The sequence below is a fragment of the Eleutherodactylus coqui genome, chromosome 4 (genome assembly GCF_035609145.1).
Source record: "Eleutherodactylus coqui strain aEleCoq1 chromosome 4, aEleCoq1.hap1, whole genome shotgun sequence".
Classification (NCBI taxonomy): domain Eukaryota; kingdom Metazoa; phylum Chordata; class Amphibia; order Anura; family Eleutherodactylidae; genus Eleutherodactylus; species Eleutherodactylus coqui.
Window position 1 is genome coordinate 110,641,788 of NC_089840.1, and position 22,382 is coordinate 110,664,169.

Here is a 22,382-nt window from a genome sequence, read left to right on the forward strand (position 1 = left end):
GCAGTGGTGCAAACCGGAGGCGGTGAACGGGCATTGTCCCACCTTGTGGGGTGCTTGGCCATCATATGCCTGCGCATGCTGGTGGTGGTGCCTCCCCAGCTGATCTTGGCGCGACAAAGGTTGCACACCACTGTTCGTCGGTCGTCAGGCGTCTCTGTGAAAAACTGCCACACCGTAGAGCACCTTGACCTCTGCAGGGTGGCATGGCGCGAGGGGGCGCTTTGGGAAACAGTTGGTGGATTATTCGGTCTGGCCCTGCCTCTACCCCTGGCCACCGCACTGGCTCGGCCTGTGCCCACACCCTGACTTGGGCCTCCGCGTCCTCGCCCGCGTCCATGTCCTCTAGGCCTACCCCTACCCCTCAGCATGGTGTATTCCCAGTAGTGCAGAAACAGAACGCTGTAATTAAATGTGCCGCTTATTGGCCTGTGGTTGGAGGCTGACTTCGCTTACGGAACGCCAGGAAATAATTTGGCGCAAACCTGCTGTAACACTTAGCTGGCTGCGTATGATTTTGTAGAACTACTACCCCCAGCACACACGGACCCAGAACACTGAGCACAGTGACAGGCAGGCCAAATAGATTTTTTGCCCAATATTTTTTAGAAAAGGCCCACTGCCTAGATTCAATCAATAATATGTCTTCTGTCCCTGCCTCCACACTTCTGTCCCTGGAGTATTACTGCAGGGCGCAATGCTCTGCACGGCCGATATAACAAAAAAAAAAAAGTGCAACACTGCAAAAAGCAGCCTCCACACTACTGCACACAGTTAGATGTGGCCCTAAGAAGGACCGTTGGGGTTCTGGAAGCCTAAAATACTCCTAACGCTCTCCCTGCCTAAGCACTTCTGTCCCTGGAGTATTACTGCAGGGCGCAATGCTCTGCACGGCCGATATACCAAAAAAAAAGAAAAAGTGCAACACTGCAAAAAGCAGCCTCCACACTACTGCACACGGTTAGATGTGGCCCTAAGAAGGACCGTTGGGGTTCTTGAAGCCTACAATAACACCTAACGCTCTCCCTATAGCAGCTCCAACACGATACCACTTTCCCTCAGCTATGTCAGAATGCATCTGTGGCGAGCCGCGGGAGGGGCCGATTTTTATACTCGGGTGACACCTGATCTCGCCAGCCACTCACTGCAGGGGGGTGGTATAGGGCTTGAACGTCGCAGGGGGAAGTTGTAATGCCTTCCCTGTCTTTCAATTGGCCAGAAAAGCACGCTAACGTCTCAAAGATGAAAGTGAAAGTAACCCGAACATCGCGTGGTACTCGTTACGAGTAACGAGCATCCCGAACACGCTAATACTCGAACGAGTATCAAGCTCGGACGAGTACGTTTGCTCATCTCTACTGGTTTCCATTAGCTCACTCTGGAAGTTCTTTTCTTTGAAAGTTATGTTTTTTTTGGCATTGTATATCTTAAATGCACTGATGGGAATTAAATAATACTAATTTTGACTTTAAATTTAGTTAGAAAACCCTAAGATAAAAAAATACCAAAAATTGAGAAAAAATTGCTAAATTTGAAGAGAATTTAGCATTTTGTGGTAAATCCTGAAGTCTAGGATTTTTTTTTTCATTTTCAGCACACCAAAATTAGTTGAAAATAATCAAACAGCTTTTTAGTCGCAAATCTGTGTAATTAAAAGAGCTGTCCCCTGATTAAATATACAGTTTCCCACTTTGGAGCAGGATCTGGTCTGGAACGGCCAATAGCTCACTATGCCCCCTCTATAAGGTATCTTTCACATGGCAGTATGCCGTTTATTCCAAATTTATGCTTGTAAGTCTTTTAGTGACTTTCTGTGATATGTAACTTGTTTCTCGGATGCTACAAGATGCATGATACTTGTTTGTTTTGTTATCTGGAATTGCAAAATTGAAACAACAAAAAAAAATTAACACTTCTTCCATATTTTGGGGTCCCTCCTGATCTTAGCTTACAAATATGAATACAAAATACTGCCGTATGAAAGTGGCCTAAAGAAAACCTATATAGAAACCAATATGCCACCTTATTAGAGATGAGTGAACATGCTTGTCCGAGCTTGATGCTAGTTCGAGTATTAGCATACTTGGTGCTCGTTACTCGAGCAAGCACCACGCCGTGAGAGAAAGAGAGAAAGAAAGAGAGAAAGAAAGAGAGAAAGAAAGAGAGAAAGAGAGAAAAAGAGAGAAAGAGAGAAAGAGAGAAAGAGAGAAAGAGAAAAAGAGAGAGAGAGAGAGAGAGAGAGAAAGAGAAAAAGAGAGAGAGAGAGAGAGAGAGAGAGAGAGAGAGAGAGAGAGAGAGAGGTGGCCAGTGCTTGTAATGCATGTGTGGTGGCCAGTGCTTGTAATTGCATTGATTTCAATGGGAACTGCGCCTGCAATTTCAAGAGCCAGTCACTGCACAGGGGTCGGAGTAAAGGGTTAATAGTGCCAGTCAACCGTGCGGCTGATTGCTGCTATTGCCGCCGGGTGTCGGCTGTAATACATAGCCAACACTTGCGCTGTATGATGAGAGGTTGCCCCGAGATCTCTTTTCATACATACCCCGACCCCGCAGGACGTAACTGTACATCCTATAGCTGAAAGGGGTTAAGTTCCCATAGTGCCCACGTGATTTTCATTTGTCAATACAGTAAAGGTGAAAGCAGGACAATGTACATGCACATGGAATAGTTGTGACTGTACCAATGTTCCACATGACGAGCACTGATTATTATATTTATGCATTAGAAAATGGTTTTCTACTATGATGTCTCTCAGTAAAGTACTTTAAAAAGTTGTCATAGGATTAATTTTCATTTCAAACTTTTAAAAGCAATGGCAAAACATGATTTAGTCCTTGCAGCATACATACTTTACCAGAATGAAACGTACATTGTAAAGAGCAATACCATAGATTAGCAGTTCTAATAAATAGCAGTATATGCTCTGTGCAGAAAAAAGCTCAAAGCCACTTTTTTTTTTAAAACACAGTGGAGATGACTTGTAAACACTTACAACACAGCGATTAAAAGAAAAGACCTTAAGGCCCAATGTCCATGGGCGGATTTCAATTATAAAATCCGCAAGTGTCTCCAGCGCGGGAGAGCCGCAAATCTAGAAGCCCATAGGGATGCATTAGCAACCGCAGGGCAATTTAATGCATGCGGATGTGTTTTTTTTCTCCTGGTGCATGGATCGCACACACGGGAAGAAATTACAGCATGCTCCATTTTTCTGCGGATCCCACAGGGACAGCTTGCATTGAAGTCAATGGAAGCCGTCCGATCTATGGCACAGCGACAGCTGTCATTGTGGCTGTGTCGCAGATCCGCGGGAGAGCAGGAGATTTAAAAAAAAAAAAAAAAAAAACATGCACGACCACGATGGAGGAGAGCCCCGCAGCCTCCAGACAGGTGAGTAAATGTAATTTTTGGCCTCATGGCTGTGAGCAATGATGGAAACCACTGCAGGATTCCACCCTTGGAAACAGTCCGTGCCCCTGGACATGAGGCCTTAACCCTTTCCAATCCACTGTCTGACCTCTGAAGACGTTATGATTTAAGGCTGTACGGCTCCGATGTTGGAAGACATCCGTCGGGGTTCTCTTACTGTATATTGCCAGCCTCTCTGCTGTCAGAGCCTATCCAACATGTCACCTCATGCAGTACTGGCTCTAGTCAGCATTTAGCGCTGTTGTATAACAGCAGAAAAAGAGTAAGCCCCCTAGGAAAACCAGGATACAAATTGGATTGGAAAGGGTTAAAGATCCACAATATCTCATTTGTCATTACAGTAGGAAGAATGTGAAAGATATTGGACAGTATAAATTCACAATGAGTAGTCATTATGCTCCTCATAAACAGCATTGACTGCTATGTTTATACATAAGAAAATGGTTAAAAGCCATGATGTCTTCAGTAATGTACTTTCAAAAACTGTTATAGGACTACTTTAAGTCTGAAACTTTTAAAAGCAAACAACTGAATAAAGAGTAAATTTTAAAAAGCACCCTAGATTAGCAATTATAATGAATACAGTGTCTGCTTCATGTAGAAAAAGCCTCAATGTTACCTTTTTTTAAAAATCACAGTCAAAATGATTTGCAGACACTTACAAAACAGCGATTAGAAGAAAAGATTACAGTATCTTAAAATTAGATTAGTTTAGATTATATGATAGAAATTTATTACAGATTTCGATTTAAATGTAAAAAGAGGACAAGTAATCTAAATCATGCAGCAAATTGCAGTAATCATTAGTTTTCTACAGAATCTGATGTAATACTTTTAGGTTTTTTTGTGATACTGTGAAGAAAAGGCCCCCAGCGGGTGGTGCAGTGGTATAACAAATTGAGCAGTAGGAGTATTCATAGATTATTAATAGGCCACTGAAGAAAAACATAAAACTATAATCTCTGCATTTGGTTTGTGACATTTCCATATAATTTTAAGCTTAAAGAATTGGGGATTATGCATATCCCGTATATATAGTTATTGCTGTCTATATGATCAGTCTATCGTAACTCCTGGATCTAGAGATAATGGGTTATACAGAAAGCCTTCCAATACCTTAAAGTTGAGCTATATCAACAATATTAACGATTGTAGCCATTGACAATGTGACATTATTTAGACAAGGGCATAGCTGGGGCAGCTGACAAGGTGCCAGGTGGAGCGCCAGCAAGACACAATGGCCAAGATATTAAAATGCAGAGCTAGGGCAGCAAACTCAAATGTTGACCTTGCTGAAAGAAAACCTAGCTACAACTCTGTATCCAGAGGTCCCCAAAATTGGAGAAGAGACATTGTAAATGTCAAAAGAAATATATAATAACACTGAAAACATATGTTGGTAACTATTTCAGTGTGCAAGTTGACATTTGGCAGTATTATACCATTAAAAAAACACATTTTTTTGGATATTGTATGTTTGAGAACAAATCTAACATCGTTGTCATGGCTCAGTTATAAACAGAAGCCAGTATAGCAGCGTGAACAGACACTTATGGTCCATTTACATGGGCCATGTATTTGGCCCAAATGTTTCTATATATGCTTATTCGCCTGACAACTAAGCCATGTAAAAGGACCAACTAACAGTCGACAAATGACCAAATGCTCATTCACCAACTGATTGTTCAGTTTCAGCTAGCATAAAAATGCTCATTTACATCTCTCCGTGTGAACCGGCAGATGTACATACTTACAATCATTATTTCCCATAGACCGATTCTCGAGTTGGATGCAAGAAAATGAAATTAGCACTGATCAACATGCATTTCGAAAAGCACACGTTGGATTGGGCCAAAAGCTCAGTCAATCTAAAAGGTCCATTACCTTGCTTTTAGATTTTGAAAGTATCGTTAACATTGGCCTTTTGTTTTTCTCTAGCATAGTTTAATTGCAGAAAGAGACAAAAATAAAATTGCCCTAAGTACAACTACCATTCAGCGACCATATGTAATAAGTCCTTAATTCATCAACATGGAGTTGGTAACAAGGGCCTAGGGCTAAGAACTGCAGTATAATATTCCTAAAAGCCTTGAGTAGAAAGATGCCAAATCGAAGGTTCTCCTTCAGAGAGTGAACATGTTGAGCTTAGTGAGTTGCCTTGCTCACTGACATTAGCCATAGCATTACACACTCCATCTGTACTGAGAGTGTAAAAATTACCTATCAGATAATGTAATGGTTAGGTGCCAAGATGCACAGGGAGTAGCTTTTGGCTATGTGGATCCTTTATACCTATTATGGGTTAAGTACTTTTTTCCCTACTGCATATAGACTTGCATTTTATACATTTTTGATTATATGGGAATACTAACTTGTTACCCGCAACTTCGTCTGCGTGGAATTTGTATTTTTTTAATTTATCTGTGTTTTGCTGTATATTGAAACATAAAAAGTTAGTGAAAGTAATGTAACTGCAATCTGCTGCCAGCACAGTTATGCACACTACGTTTTTGGTCTTGCCATCTTTTGCTAGGTTACAAAGATTTTGTGGGCTGTATACACGTGAGCACACCACATATAGTTGCCCATGAGAAAAGGGTTTTTTCTAAATGTACACCTGCTACCTTAAGTGTTTGCCCTTGAGCCTTATTGATTGACATCGCAAATGCTATTTTTAGAAGGAATTGCAGCCTTTTGAATTGAAAAGGCAAATCCATCAGTGTTATCGAAATGCGTAGAATTAAAACACTTTCTCCTTTTAGTATTCCAGTCATAATAATGGCTCTTACAATATTTCACCCCAAGTGTGTAATTTGCAATCGTGTGCCCTTGCACAGTTTTGGCGCATCAAGATTACGCATTAATGGGACTGGGATACCAACTTAAAATTAAAGCTGCACTGTGATCTCCCTGTCAAATTTCATCAAAATCGCTTCAGCGGTTTAGGCATGAAAAGGTAAGAAACTTAAACATTTATAATATTAGTATGGATATCACTATCTTCTTATTACTTCACATGGATCCTTGTATGGCTGTAGTTCTTTGTGGTAATTTATCTCTTTTTTAGGGTTTTTAATCATGTGTAATTAATAAAGATTTATATATTTTTTACTTTGGCATTTTTTCGCAATTGTTTTTTTTTATATTCCTTTAGTATGGTGCTGTCAATTTATATAGAAACTATTATGGGACCTCTCCTATTATGATGATGTACATATAATACATTGTTTCTGTTCTGCTATGTTGTTAAGTTTCATTGTGATGTAACATATTACACTGACTCCATACTTCATCAAAGGGAAAGTTTCCCCTGCTCCTCCTGCATAATACATTATTCAAGAGCTTCCAGGTTGTTTTTAAATCGTAATGTTTATCCACAAATATTTTAAGGGAAGTCTAAATTCTTGAGTACTAGTCCTTATTCACACAATCACAGCGTACCTGTAAAAAAATACGCTGCAGCGCGGAAATCCCTCAGTCAACAGAAATCCCCAGAATTACAGCTAATGCTTAAATGGAGACAGCTGTCTTCTCCCAACGTTTGACACAGTTAAACTCTCTCCCTTTTTTTTCTTTAGCTAGGAGTCTATGGGAGCTTCCAGTGTATCTTAAAACCATGGCAAAAACCATCTCTGGACGCAGCGTATAAAATCGGAGACCGAAAATGGGGCTAGTTATCCCTCATCTGGATGAATACATTGGAATCCAATGCTTCAGATAGTCGTGATTTTTGCCCGATTTTTGCATGCAGCTTAATAGCTGCATATATACAGTCGTGTGAATAAGGCCTTACTTGTATCCTATACTTAATGCATAATAGCTAGAAGTGCAATACTTCATATATGACTGTTGTAACTGAAATGAGTAATCAGGGTAATAAATCTGCTTTGAGTTATGCTCCTTTTACACTGAATGATTTATGAGAATCGAATCACAGCTCATTCGTGCTCGTGCAGCCTGTTTAGACAGACAGATTCATTGTTGAGAATCGTTGAGTTCTGGTTCACTTCTCATTCAGTGTTTCCCATTCCTATGTGAAACACTGAATGATCAGTGTTTAAAGGCAATGACAAGTGAATGAGCCAACAATGATTTTTATGCGGGCTGAAACTGAGCGACAACGAGAAGTAAACACTTCTCGTTTACCGTTTAGTCGTTGGCTGCATTTAGACGGAATGATCGCACACTTTCACTCATTTGAATGACTATGAATGATAATTGTTCCGTCTAAATAGCATTAGGAGATTTGGAACTGTATAGAGGAGTTGGTTAACATGGTTACTGCTACACATTTGCTAACCACCAGACAAAAACACTTTGGATATGATGGTGCATGGAAATAATGGAACTGGGGTAGAGGATAGCAAGGAGTATTTAAGGATGTTGTCAACTATATAACAGACAATACTAACTTGGCTTTAAAGAATCTTCATGCAATATTTATTATATGCACATTTTTTTAAATCTATTGATATCACTGGGCAGAATGTATTGCCCACATATAAACCATTAACTCGTTTTGTTTGTCTTTTAGATAAAGGGAAATTTACAAATAATAATAATAATAATAATCTTTATTTGTTTAGCGCCAACATATTCCGCAGCGCTTACATAGACAGGGGGAATACAGTAAGACAAAAAGTACAAAAATTACAGAACCACGGTTACATAGTAATCAGTTGATGGAAACAATAGGGGTGCGGGTCCTGCTCCAACGAGCTTACATACTACAGGTAATGGGGTGATACAGAAGGTAAAGGGGCTGGAGATGTGCACGGTATGGCGAGGTGGAGAGTGAGGGATGCTATACACAGACAATGGTCAGACATTTGGCCGCGTGATGGCAGAATCGGTATGACTGCAGGAGTGGTTTATGATGGCTAACAGGGATTGCAGTCAATAGGTCTTGGAGCATGTTATCAGGCGGCGTACAGAGGGGTTTGTTTAGGGAATGCGGTATGCCTCCCTGAAGAGGTGCGTTTTTAGAGCATGCCTGAAGTTCTGCGAGTCCTGGATTGCCCCGGTATTCTTTGGTAGTGCGTTCCAGAGGACCGGTGCTGCTCTGGAGAAGTCTTGGAGACGGGAATGAGAAGTTCGAATTAAAGGTGCGCTCAGTCTGGTTTCGTTAGCAGAGCGGAGAGCCCGGGCTGGGTGATGGATTGAGATGAGGGAGGCAATATAGGGTGGTGCTGCACTGTGGAGGGCTTTATGAATGAAGGTAGCGAGTTTAAAGGGGTTGTCCCGCGGCAGCAAGTGGGTCTATACACTTCTGTATGGCCATAATAATGCACTTTGTAATGTACATTGTGCATTAATTATGAGCCATACAGAAGTTATAAAAAGTTTTTCACTTACCTGCTCCGTTGCTGGCGTCCTCGTCTCCATGGTTGCCGTCTAATTTTCGCCGTCTAATGGCCAAATTAGACGCACTTGCGCAGTCCGGGTCTTCTTATCTTCTCAATGGGGCTCCGTGTAGCTCCGTGTAGCTCCGCCCCGTCACGTGCCGATTCCAGCCAATCAGGAGGCTGGAATCGGCAATGGACCGCACAGAAGAGCTGCGGTCCACGGAGGAAGAAGATCCCGGCGGCCATCTTCAACCGGTAAGTAAGAAGTCACCGGAGCGCGGGGATTCAGGTAAGCGCTGTGCTGTTTTTTTTTTAAGTCCCTGCATCGGGGTTGTCTCGCGCCGAACGGGGGGGTTGAAAAAAAAAAAAACCGTTTCGGCGCGGGACAACCCCTTTAAATTGAATTCTGTATTTAACGGGCAGCCAGTGCAGTAATTGGCACAGGGCGGTGGCGTCCGACTAGCAGCTGGACAGGTAGATGAGCCTGGCTGCTGCATTCAGGATGGATTGGAGAGGGTAGAATCTGGTGCAGGGGAGGCCGATCAGCAACGAGTAGCAATAATCGAGGCGGGAGGGGATGAGGGCAACAGTAAGCGTTTTTAGCGTGTCCACAGTGAGAAAAGAGCGGATTCTTGCGATGTTCTTGAGGTGCAGCTGACATGTTCGGGACAGAGATTGGATGTAGGGGGTAAATGATAGATCAGAGTCGAATATGACCCCAAATATCCTTTGTTTCATATTATAAAGTAAAAAGCATGAAACTACTATCTTTCATCCTTTTGGCAGGTCTTGTGGGGTGCTCCCGATATGCAGTGGTTAGTTCCTACCAAAATGATTCCAAGGGATAAGCAGTAAACCAGCAACAAGGGTTATGGGTTAAAAAGCTCTTGTGCACACATTGCTGAAAAACGTATTGCTGGCTCTGATAGAAGGGAGTCAAAACACACATTGCATTGTAATGTGCAGTGTAGCACAGACCGGTAAGAGTGCCCATGCTGCCCTCTGTACACCACAGAAAATGCCTAAAATTGCCATGCGAATATTAGAACTGGACCGTGGAGCAATGAAAAAAGGTGGTCTGAGTTGTTTAATCGCATATTCTTTTACATCATGTGGCAAGATTGGTGCAGGCGAATACCTGGAAAAGAATTGGCACCAAGATCACTATGAGCACAAGGAAAGTCAAAAGAGGCAGTGCGATGCTCCGGGATGGAAAATCTTGGGTCTTAGCACTCATGTGGATGTTACTTTAACTCTAGAGATGAGCGAACGTACTCGTCCGAGCTTGATGCTCGGGCGAATATTAGGGTGTTCGGGATGCTCGTTACTCGTAAATTCGGCCCCTCCCGCGGCTCGCCTCAGATGCCTTGTGAGATAGCTGAGGGACAGTGCTATAGTGTTGGAGCTGCTGTAGGGAGAGCGTTAGGAGTTAGTGTAGGCTTCAAGAACCCCAACGGTCCTTCTTAGGGCCACATCTAACAGTGTGCAGTAGTGTGGAGGCTGCTGTTAACAGTGTTGCACATTTTTTTTTTTCCCAAATCGGCCGTGCAGAGCATTGCGCCCTGCAGTAATACTACAGGGACAGAAGTGGTGGTTAGGCAGGGAGAGTGTTAGGAGTTAGTGTAGGCTTCAAGAACCCCAACGGTCCTTCTTAGGGCCACATCTAACAGTGTGCAGTACTGTGGAGGCTGCTGTTAGCAGTGTTGCACATTTTTTTGTTTTTTCCAAATCGGCCGTGCAGAGCATTGCGCCCTGCAGTAATACTCCAGGGACAGAATTCTATTTGGCCTGCAGGCTTGCGCCAATTTATTTCCTGGCTGGGAAATCACCGCTCTGCTGCAGTTAATAACAGTGCAAGACTGCAGTTCTGTGACACACAGCAGGGCCACAACACATTATTGATTGAATATAGTCAGTGGGCCTTTCCTTTTTAAAAAAAAGGGCAAAAATTCTATTTGGCCTGCCTCTGACAGTCTTCAGCGTTCTGGGTACGTGTGTGCTGGGTGGAGAACGTAAAAAAAATCATACGCAGCCAGATAAGTTTAACAGCAGGCTTGCGCCAATTTATTTCCTGGCTGGGAAATCACCGCTCTGCTGCAGTTAATAACACTGCAGTTCTGTGACACACAGCAGGGCCACACAACACATTTATTATTGATTGAATATAGTCAGTGGGCCTTTCCTTTAAAAAAAAAAGGGCAAAAATTTTATTTGGCCTGCCTCTGACAGTCCTCAGCGTTCTGGGTACGTGTGTGCTGGGTGGAGAACGTTAAAAAAATCATACGCAGCCAGCTAAGTTTAACAGCAGGCTTGCGTCAATTTATTTCCTGGCTGGAAAATCACCGCTCTGCTGTAGTTAATAACTGTGCAACACTGCAGTTCTGTGACACACTGCAGGGCCACAACACATTTATTATTGATTGAATATACGCAGGGGGCCTTTCCTTTTAAAAAAAAGGGCAACTATTTTATTTGGCCTGCCTCTGACAGTCCTCAGCGTTCTGGGTACGTGTGTGCTGGGTGGAGAACGTAAAAAAAATCATACGCAGCCAGCTAAGTTTAACAGCAGGCTTGCGCCAATTTATTTCCTGGCTGAGAAATCACCGCTCTGCTGCACTTAATAACACTGCAGTTCTGTGACACACAGCAGGGCCACACAACACATTTATTATTGATTGAATATAGTCAGTGGGCCTTTCCTTTAAAAAAAAAGGGCAACTATTCTATTTGGCCTGCCTCTGACAGTCCTCAGCGTTCTGGGTACGTGTGTGCTGGGTGGAGAACATTAAAAAAATCATACGCAGCCAGCTAAGTTTAACAGCAGGCTTGCGCCAATTTATTTCCTGGCTGGGAAATCACCGCTCTGCTATAGTTAATAACTGTGCAACACTGCAGTTCTGTGACACACTGCAGGGCCACAACACATTTATTATTGATTGAATATAGGCAGTGGGCCTTTCCTTTAAAAAAAAAAGGGAAAAAATTCTATTTGGCCTGCAGGCTTGCGCCAATTTATTTCCTGGCTGGGAAATCACTGCTCTGCTGCAGTTAATAACAGTGCAAGACTGCAGTTCTGTGACACACTGCAGGGCCACAACACATTTATTATTGATTGAATATAGGCAGTGGGCCTTTCCTTAAAAAAAAAAGGGAAAAAAATTTATTTGGCCTGCAGGCTTGCGCCAATTTATTTCCTGGCTGGGAAATCACCGCTCTGCTGCAGTTAATAACAGTGCAAGACTGCAGTTCTGTGACACACTGCAGGGCCACAACACATTTATTACACTGGCCAACACATATTTTGGTGCAGAGCGTTTGACAGCTGTTATAAGGTATATTTTGTGCCCTGATTTCAAATATGCCATCCATTTTCCCCTATCAGCTCTAGTTTCTGTGATATAGGCACAGACTGAATTTTGTTACCATATTCCATATTAGACATATAATTGATTTAATTAAACAAATACCGTACAAATTAGTGTTTTTTTCTACAATATTGTTTGGCCCTAGTGTCCCAGAGGCACATAAAACACGGATATTTTGTGTACCCGCTTTGTTGGCCTAATGGGAAATTGATAGAGATGAGCGAGCATACTCGTTAAGGGAAAATACTCGAGCGAGTATCGTCCTTTTCGAGTACCTGTCTGCTCAGCAGAAAAGATTCGGGTGCCGGCGGGGGTGAGCAGTGGGTATGCTGAGTGCTTGACTGGCTGGTCACCAGCAGTGTGTAGCAGCTGCGGGAAAGGAGGAAAGGATGCCAGCCTAAGATCACCCCAGTTGTCCTGAAGAGGAGAGGACAGCTGCTGCTATCATTCACCTCACAGCCGTCTCACATGGACCCCCACTGGCAAAGCGGACAGCAGCTTCCAGGACCTGTGGTGATGTCACCAGTGTGGTAGGAGTCAGCAATCAGATAGTACCCTAGTGTGTGTGTATTCTAGTACTCTAGCGTGTGTGTAGGAGTGGCCAAAGGGGCTACAAATAAATTTTCATGTAGCGCAGGAAATGTGTTATATTTGGAAAGATTACACCAAGGGGCTAGTTCATGTATGGAAATGTGTTTTGCAGCTGTATGCAGCACGATTTAAGAAGAAGAGAGGGGTCCAAACTGAACTTTTGCACCTGGGCCCCTGAGCCTTTAGGTATGCCCCTGAACACAATGATTGTATAGCTACAACACCCCACAACACCTCGGGCGACAAATGTACACAACCATTCCTCACTACTGGTCGGGACAAACTAAATGTATGATATAAGATTGGCTATGTGACACAGCATGACTGGCCATGCGCATGCGCCGAAACTATAGCTGATAGGGGGAAACTGTTTGCATATTTGCAAATAAAAGGTCAAATATACACTAAATCAGTTGCAACATTCCCGGCACCAAACAATTTTTTCAATTTTGTTGTCCAGTGTTATTGATTAAATATAGGCAGTGGGCCTTTCCTTTAAAAAAAAGGGAAAAAATTCTATTTGGCCTGCAGGCTTGCGCCAATTTATTTCCTGGCTGGGAAATCAAATCACTGGTAATACACCATGCTGAGGGGTAGGGGTAGGCCTATAGGACGTGGACGCGGGCGAGGACGCGGAGGCCCAAGTCAGGGTGTGGGCACAGGCCTAGCCAGTGCGGTGGCCAGGGGTAGAGGCAGGGCCAGACTGAATAATCCACCAACTGGTTCCCAAAGCGCCCCCTCGCGCCATGCCACCCTGCAGAGGTCAAGGTGCTCTACGGTGTGGCAGTTTTTCACAGAGACGCCTGACGACCGACGAACAGTGGTGTGCAACCTTTGTCGCGCCAAGATCAGCTGGGGAGGCACCACCAACAGCATGCGCAGGCATATGATGGCCAAACACCCCACAAGGTGGGACGATGCCCGTTCACCGCCTCCGGTTTGCACCACTGCCTCTCCCCCTGTGCCCCAACCTGCCACTGAGATCCAACCCCCCTCTGAGGACACAGGCAGTACCGTCTCCTGGCCTGCACCCACACCCTCACCTTTGCTGTCCTCGGCCCCATCCAGCAATGTCTCTCAGCGTAGCGTCCAGACGTCGCTAGCGCCACAGTTTGAGCGCAAGCGCAAGTACGACGCCACGCACCCGCACACTCAAGCGTTAAACGTGCACATTGCAAAATTGATCAGCCTAGAGATGCCGCCGTATAGGCTTGTGGAAACGGAGGCTTTCAAAAGCATGATGGCGGCGGCGGCCGCGCGCTACTCGGTTCCCAGTCGCCACTACTTTTCCCGATGTGCCGTCCCAGGCCTGCACGACCACGTCTCCCGCAACATTGTACGCGCCCTCACCAACGCGGTTACTGCCAAGGTCCACTTAACAACAGACACGTGGACAAGCACAGGCGGGCAGGGCCACTATATCTCCCTGACGGCACATTGGGTGAATTTAGTGGAGGCTGGGACAGAGTCAGAGCCTGGGACTGCTCACGTCCTACCCACCCCCAGAATTGCGTGCCCCAGCTCGGTGGTGGTATCTGCGGGGGTGTATGCTTCCTCCACTAAACCACCCTCCTCCTCCTCCTACGCAACCTCTGTCTCGCAATCAAGATGTGTCAGCAGCAGCACGTCGCCAGCAGTCGGTGTCACGCGGCGTGGCAGCACAGCGGTGGCCAAGCGTCAGCAGGCCGTGCTGAAACTACTCAGCTTAGGAGATAAGAGGCACACGGCCCACGAACTGCTGCAGGGTCTGACAGAGCAGACCGACCGCTGGCTTGCGCCGCTGAGCCTCCAACCAGGCATGGTCGTGTGTGACAACGGCCGTAACCTGGTGGCGGCTCTGCAGCTCGGCAGCCTCACGCACGTGCCATGCCTGGCCCATGTCTTTAATTTGGTGGTTCAGCGCTTTCTGAAAAGCTACCCCCACTTGTCATACCTGCTCGGAAAGGTGCGCCAGCTCTGCGCACATTTCCGCAAATCCCACACGGACGCTGCCACCCTGCGGACACTGCAACATCGGTTTAATCTGCCAGTGCACCGACTGCTGTGCGACGTGCCCACACAGTGGAACTCTACGCTCCACATGTTGGCCAGACTCTATGAGCAGCGTAGAGCTATAGTGGAATACCAACTCCAACTTGCGCGGCGCAGTGGGAGTCAGCCTCCTCAATTATTTACAGAAGAGTGGGCCTGGTTGGCAGCCATCTGCCAGGTCCTTGGAAAATTTGAGGAGTCTACCCAGATGGTGAGCGGGGATGCTGCAATCATTAGCGTCACCATTCCTCTGCTATGCCTCTTGAGAAGTTCCCTGCAAAGCATAAAGGCAGACGCTTTGGAATCAGAAACGGAGGCGGGGGAAGACAGTATGTCACTGGATAGTCAGAGCAACCTCATGTCTATATCTCAGCGCGTTGAGGAGGAGGGGGAGGAGCATGAGGAGGAGGGGGAAGAGACAGCTTGGCCCACTGCTGAGGGGACAGATGCTGCTTGCCTGTCATCCTTTCAGCGTGTATGGCCAGAGGAGGAGGAGGAGGAGGGGGAGGAGCATGAGGAGGAGGGGGAAGAGACAGCTTGGCCCACTGCTGAGGGTACAGATGCAGCTTGCCTCTCATCCTTTCAGCGTGTATGGCCAGAGGAGGAGGAGGAGGAGGAGGAGGAGGATCCTGAAAGTGATCTTCCGAGTGAGGACAGCCATGTGTTGCGTACATGTACCCTGGCACACATGGCTGACTTCATGTTAGGATGCCTTTCTCGTGACCCTCGCGTTACACGCATTCTGGCCACTACGGATTACTGGGTGTACACACTGCTCGATCCACGGTATAAGGAGAGCCTTTGCACTCTCATTCCCGAAGAGGAAAGGGGTTCGAGAATGATGCTATACCACAGGGCGCTGGTGGACAAACTGATGGTAAACTTCCCATCCGACAGCGCTAGTGGCCGAAGGCGCATTTCCGCGGCCCAGGTAGCAGGGGAGGCGCAGAGATCAGGCAGCATGTACAGCGCAGGCAGGGGAACACTCTCTAAGGCCTTTGACAGCTTTATGGCTCCCCAGCAAGACTGTGTCACCGGTCCCCAGTCAAGGCTGAGTTGGCGGGAGCACTGTAAAAGGATGGTGAGGGAGTACGTAGCCGATTGCAGCACCGTCCTCGGTGACGCCTCTGCCCCCTGCAACTACTGGGTGTTGAAGCTGGACACGTGGCCTGAACTCGCGCTGTATGCCCTGGAGGTGCTTGCTTGTCCTGCGGCTAGCGTCTTGTCAGAGAGTGTGTTTAGTGTGGCTGGGGGAATCATCACGGATAAGCGTACCCGCCTGTCAAATGACAGTGCCGACAGGCTTACACTCATAAAGATGAACAAAGCCTGGATTTCACCAGACTTCTCTTCTCCACCAGCGGACAGCAGCGATACCTAAGCAATACGTAGGCTGCACCCGCGGATGGAAGCATCGTTCTCTCTCACCATCCAAAACGGGGACATTTCTGCTTCATCAATCTGTGTATAATATTCCTCCTCCTCCTCCTGCTCCTCCTCCTGAAACCTCACGTAATCACGCCGAACGGGCAATTTTTCTTAGGGCCACAAGGCTCACTCATATAATTTTTCTAAACAATTTTTATACGTTTCAATGCTCTTAAAAGCGTTGAAACTTTAACTTGAACCAATTTTTCGTTCAACTGGGCTGCCTCCAGGCCTAGTTACCACTTAAGCCACATTAACCAAAGCGATTAATGGGTTTCACCTGCCATCTTGGTTGGGCATGGCCAATTTTTTCTGAGGTACATTAGTACTGTTGGTACACCAATTTTTTTGGGCCCTCACCTACAGTGTAATCATAGTAATTTCTATGTTCTTCGCCTGCACTCATGGTACAGAAAGGTGTGTGGGGTTGGCCTACACTTTAGCTACATAAATGTAACTGGGGCCTTGTATATACTGCAGGTACTGAAATGTGAAAGAGACTGTTATCTCCCTAAACTGCTGCAATGGGAATGTTACTGGGGCCTGTCTTGAGTGCTACTATTACTGAAATGGAACTAAGACTGCGCTCCCCCTATACTGCTGCTAGTGATATGTTAGTGGGGCCTGTCCCTAATGCTACCGCTGAAATGTTAATAATTCTGGGCTCTGCCTATACCGCTGCTAATGGTATGTCACTGGGGTGTGGAAACAGAGGCTTCACAAAGACATGCTGGCGGCGAGGCCATTTCCCACCAACGCTGTTACTGTTAAGGTGCATATAACCACGGACACGTGTAGAGGACACATAGTGCCTCCAAAACATCCCCCTCCTCCTCCAACAATGAAAACATTCTTGGCAAATACCTTTGCATTGGTCCGTCTGGTGGCAGTCCAAGAATTTCACCTTTAACGACACAACAAGAGAGCACCACCACCATCCCCCCGCCACGGCCCACTTAATCCTGGCCACATTCCGAAAACCAACTACATAAAACCGCGCTACCAGGTCCGCAGTCACCACCACATTACCACCAACGAGGTTACTGTTAAGGTACATATTACCAGTCTGACTGGGGCATGCAGTGTGGGCCGAAGCCCACCTGTATTAAGCACGACATTACCTCAGCTGTGATGGGCAATGCAATGGGATATTTTTATGTACCGCCGGTGGCTTCCTGGCACCCACCCATGCTGTGGGTCCACAGGGAGTTGTTACTACATCTGTCCACTTGTAAAGAACCCCAGTCTGACTGGGGCGTGCAGTGTGGGCCGAAGCCCACCTGCATTAAGCACGACATTACTACCTCAGCTGTGTTGGGCAATGCAATGGGATATTTTTATGTACTACCGGTGGGTTCCAGGGAGCCACCCATGCTGTAGGTCTACAGGGAGTTGTTACTACATCTGTCCACTTGTAAAGAACCCCAGTCTGACTGGGGCATGCAGTGTGGGCCGAAGCCCACCTGCATTAAGCATGACATTACTACCTCAGCTGTGTTGGGCAATGCAATGGGATATTTTTATGTACTACCGGTGGGTTCCAGGGAGCCACCCATGCTGTAGGTGCACACGGAGTTTAACCTACATCTGTCCACTTGTAAAGAACCCCAGTCAGACTGGGGCATGCAGTGTGGGCCGAAGCCCACCTGTATTAAGCACGACATTACCTCAGCTGTGATGGGCAATGCAATGGGATATTTTTATGTACCGCCGGTGGCTTCCTGGCACCCACCCATGCTGTGGGTCCACAGGGAGTTGTTACTACATCTGTCCACTTGTAAAGAACCCCAGTCTGACTGGGCCGAAGCCCACCTGCATTAACCACGACATTACCTCAGCTGTGATGGGCACTGCAATGGGATACATTTATGTACAGCGGGTGGGTTCCAGGGAGCCACCTATGCTGTGGGTGCACACGGAATTCCCATTGCGGAGTTGTACATGCCTGTGACTATTTATAAAAAACCGCGGTCTCACTGGGGCATGCAGACACCTTGACAGAATGAATAGTGTGTGGCACATAGGTTCCCCATTGCTATGCCCACGTGTGCAGCTCCAGATGGAGGTGGCACAGGATTGGATTTCTCATTGCTTCTGTACAGCATTGTGGACTATCGGCCCGCCCCTTTTATGGGGGGGTCGCTGCCTAGCCATGCCAACCCTCTGCAGTGTGTGCCTGCTTTTCCTCTGGCAGACGCACTTATAAATAGACATGAGGGTGGCGTGGCATGAGGGCAGCTGAAGGCTGGGCAGGGACAATTTGGTGTACGCTGTGGACACTGTCGTGCGGGGGCGGGGGGTTGGGCAGCATCTAACCCAGGAGAAGTGGCAGCGGAGTGTCATGCAGGCAGTGATTGTGCTTTGTTGGAGGTAGTGTGGTGCTTAGCTAAGGTATGCCATGCTAATGAGGGCTTTTCAGAAGTAAAAGTTGTTGGGAGGGGGGGGGGTGGCACTCTTGCCGCTATTGTGGCTTAATAGTGGGACCTGGGAACTTGAGATGCAGCCCAACATGTAGCCCCTCGCCTGCCCTATCCGTTGCTGTGTCGTTCCCATCACTTTCTTGAATTGCCCAGATTTTCACACATGAAAACCTTAGCGAGCATCGGCGAAATACAAAAATGCTCGGGTCGCCCATTGACTTCAATGGGGTTCGTTACTCGAAACGAACCCTCGAGCATCGCGATAATTTCGTCCCGAGTAACGAGCACCCGAGCATTTTGGTGCTCGCTCATCTCTATTTAACTCCTAAACATTCTTGTAGACCCAATATACCCCTTCATGGCAATGGTATTCCCTAATGATAGTAGCTTCTTTCAGTAGTATAATGCAAACTGCCACACTGTAAAACACAGTTCAAGAATGGTTTAAGGAACATGACAGATTTAAAGGTGTCAACTTGGCTTCTACTACCTTCTTTAGATCCTAATTAGATCAAGCATCTGTGGTCTGTGCTTCAAAAACAAGCCTGATCCATGAAGGTCTTACCTCACAACTTACAGGACTTAAAGGATCTGCTGCTAAAGTCTTGGTACCAGATGCCACAGAAATATTTAAAGGTCTTGTGAAGCCCACTCCTTGAGTCAGAACTGTTTTGGTTGCAAGAAGGGGACCTACATACAATTAGGCAGGTGGTTTTAATGTTATATGGTATATATCTACTTCTAGGAGTGTTATAAGTTGGCAGGGGGTCCAACTGAAAAATTTGAGGTTGGGTTTGGAAGGGTGTAAAGCTAGAGGGTGCTTAAGAGTGACTCAATATAGCAATGAAAGAGGACCTTATGACACCAATCTTTAGCCAACTCCAAAAAGAGAATTCTCAGCAGGGAAGTCCTGCTTTTGTCATGCAAGGAGCAGGGGAACTGTGGACCAGTTGGAGACACAGCTGATCAGACTCAAGAGGACTTGGAACCCAAAAAGAACTTGATCTAGCTTAGTGAGAGCCGGACTGCTGAGGAGGGACCTCAATAAAAGTATTATTTGCCCTTAGAAATTAGTTAAAGTTCAAAAAGTGAGGCAGTGTTCCATGTGTGGGCAAGGCCATAATATTTTCATAGCTGCAATCACTAAAAGCTGAATAAAGCCATTTCTTTTCCATTTGTTTCTATTTCACACTCAGCACCACAAACCTCTAGAGTTCAAAAAGCTGCTATATTCGATTTTAAAGAACCCCCAAATGTCACAAGTCCTACTTAATTATGACGAAAAACAGAAGCAAGTGAGTTCAGCAAATGAAAACCTTGTTACCTTGGTCAGTGGTCTGTACTGTGTGTCTATTTCTAAAACACAGGGTTGTTAGAGCGCCTTCACACAGGCGTTTTTCTCGAGAGATTTTGCCGTTTTTTTTTTGTGAAAATCAATAGCATTTTTTAATGTTAAAAACGCATCGCAACGAAAATCGCCATGTGCTTTTAACATTAGAAAGTCCTATCGAAGTTTGCGTTAAAAAAACGCTGCAAAATCGCATGAAGTAAAGTGCAAGAAAAACACCAGTGTGAAGGCGCCATAATGCAGAGAGTGATGACAAAGTACAGCTATAATATACAGTGATATCACAGCATAGTTATAATGTACCCAGTGATGTCACAGTACTGTACAGTGGAAAACTGATTAGCAGAATGTCAGCTCAGGTACCATGCAAACAGTTATGTAACTGTAGCACACACAATGAGGTTTCAAAACACAGATAAGGCACATAATGGCGTAGCAGCATAGAAATGCAATATCTGAATTACAGGAATAATGTACAAGAAGATCATGGTACTGTATTGTATTTTTACTCTTTTATCATCCATAGTCATCATTACTGTCTTTATCTGTGTCTATCTAGTTATATTTTAAGGGAGAAAGAAGCACAGAAATGATCAATTTATCTCTCTCATATCTATCTATCTATCTATCTATCTATCTATTATCTATCTATCATATATTTCTCTATCTCATATCTTTCTCATACCTCTCTCATATTTCTCTCTCTATATCTCTCTTGCTCATATCTCTCTCATATCTATCTCATACCTATCTCTCTTTATCCATCTATCGCATATCTCTATCACTCTCATATCTCTCTATCCATCTATCTATCGCATATTTCTTATATCTATCTCCCTCATATCTCTTATATCTCATATCTCTATCACTCTATATCTCATATCTCTCCATCTATCTCTATCTATCTCTCCCATATCTCTCTCTCATATATCTCTCATATATCTCTCTATCTGATATCTATCACTCTATATCTCATATCTCTTCATCTATCTCTGTCTAACTATCTCTCTCATATCTCTCTCTATCTCATATCTCTATCACTCTATATCTCATATCTCTTCATCTATCTCTGTCTAACTATCTCTCTCATATCTATCATATCTCTCCATCTATCTCTGTCTATCTATCTCTCTCATATCTCTCTATCTGATATCTCTATCACTCTATATCTCATATCTCTCTCCATCTATCTCTGTCTAGCTATCTCTTTCTATCTCTCATGTCTCTCTCTCTCTCTCTCATATCTTTCTCTATCTCATATCTCTATCACTCTACATCTCATATCTCTCCATCTATCTCTGTGTATCTATCTCTCTCACTATCTTTATAACATGATATGGTCAAATATTACAACATGATTCTGACCTGATTTCTTCTTTAAAGAACTTCTTGCAGGCTGAGGTTCCAACACAGGCATTACACTTGTTAAGTCCAAGAAAGCTTTTGCCAAAATTATAAGAACTTTTCAGTGTTGATATTGAAGAATTTGTTGCTTCCACATTCTCTTTCATCGACATAACAATGAAAAATAGGGTGTAAAAATGGCCTACATTCCCGAACCCCATTTGTAACACCTCAGAATGTTTCAGGCTTATACAATCATGTGGATAACTTCTTTTGTGATCAATCGGAAACACACTAACTCCAGCATGCTATTAACTTCAAATGTGTAAATGGGAAGAAATGTTCTGGCAATGAGAGGAAGGAGGAAACTCATGGAGGATGAAGATAATATAGATTGCTATGGTCATGCTTCCTATGCTAACTTCAGAAGTTTATCAAAAACCTCTAAAGAAGAAAATGGGTGTTCAGATTAACATAATTCTTGTGTTAGTAAAGGTGCTCTACAGCTTTATTGTACATAAAATAGTCAGGGATTTTAGTGATTGTTCAGACAGTCTACTTTGTGGCTTCCTTCACTTTTTTGTGGCGTTTTTAATGTGTTTTTGTGTCATTTTTTTTTTTGTTCACAATGTCCAACATCTTTTCACCCAATCCATAGTGAGAATCCAATGACTTTTCTGCAACATAATGAATATAGTGTTAACTTGAAGAAAGCACTGCAGCAATAAATTTGTTTTCCCATAATCAAAGCATATCACCTATCCACCGGATAGGTAATATATGATTGGTGGAGGTCTGACTGCAGGGACTGTTACCGATTATGAGATGAGGGTACCTGTGTGCCCTGAGTGAGTGGAGCAATAGTGCACATGCACAACCATCACTCTATTTACTGTTTATGGGACTGAACTGATGTAGATAACTGAGTAGAGACTATGGAGTGGTGCTCACCGTGCACAGCAGCTCCCTTCACAAAGGGGGAAGTAAGCCGCCCTACAGCTACTGGTGAGCTGCGTTCCCCTGTACCAGAGGAAGCGCAACTCGGTTTCCTTGAGTAGTGCTACCCACCTGTTACAACACGAG

General features: G+C 44.9%; 1 protein-coding gene across 1 annotated transcript in view; it reads right to left on the bottom strand.

The window, feature by feature from the left end:
- The window catches only part of DIPK2B (divergent protein kinase domain 2B), a 104,156-nt gene extending 82,565 nt beyond the window's left edge, over nt 1-21,591 (bottom strand). Inside the window, exon 1 of the mRNA XM_066599992.1 lies at nt 21,321-21,591. Within this exon, the coding sequence (XP_066456089.1) occupies nt 21,321-21,520 (200 nt within the window). The 5' untranslated portion in view covers nt 21,521-21,591. The remainder of the gene's footprint in view (nt 1-21,320) is intronic.
- Nucleotides 21,592-22,382: the final 791 nt, after the last annotated feature.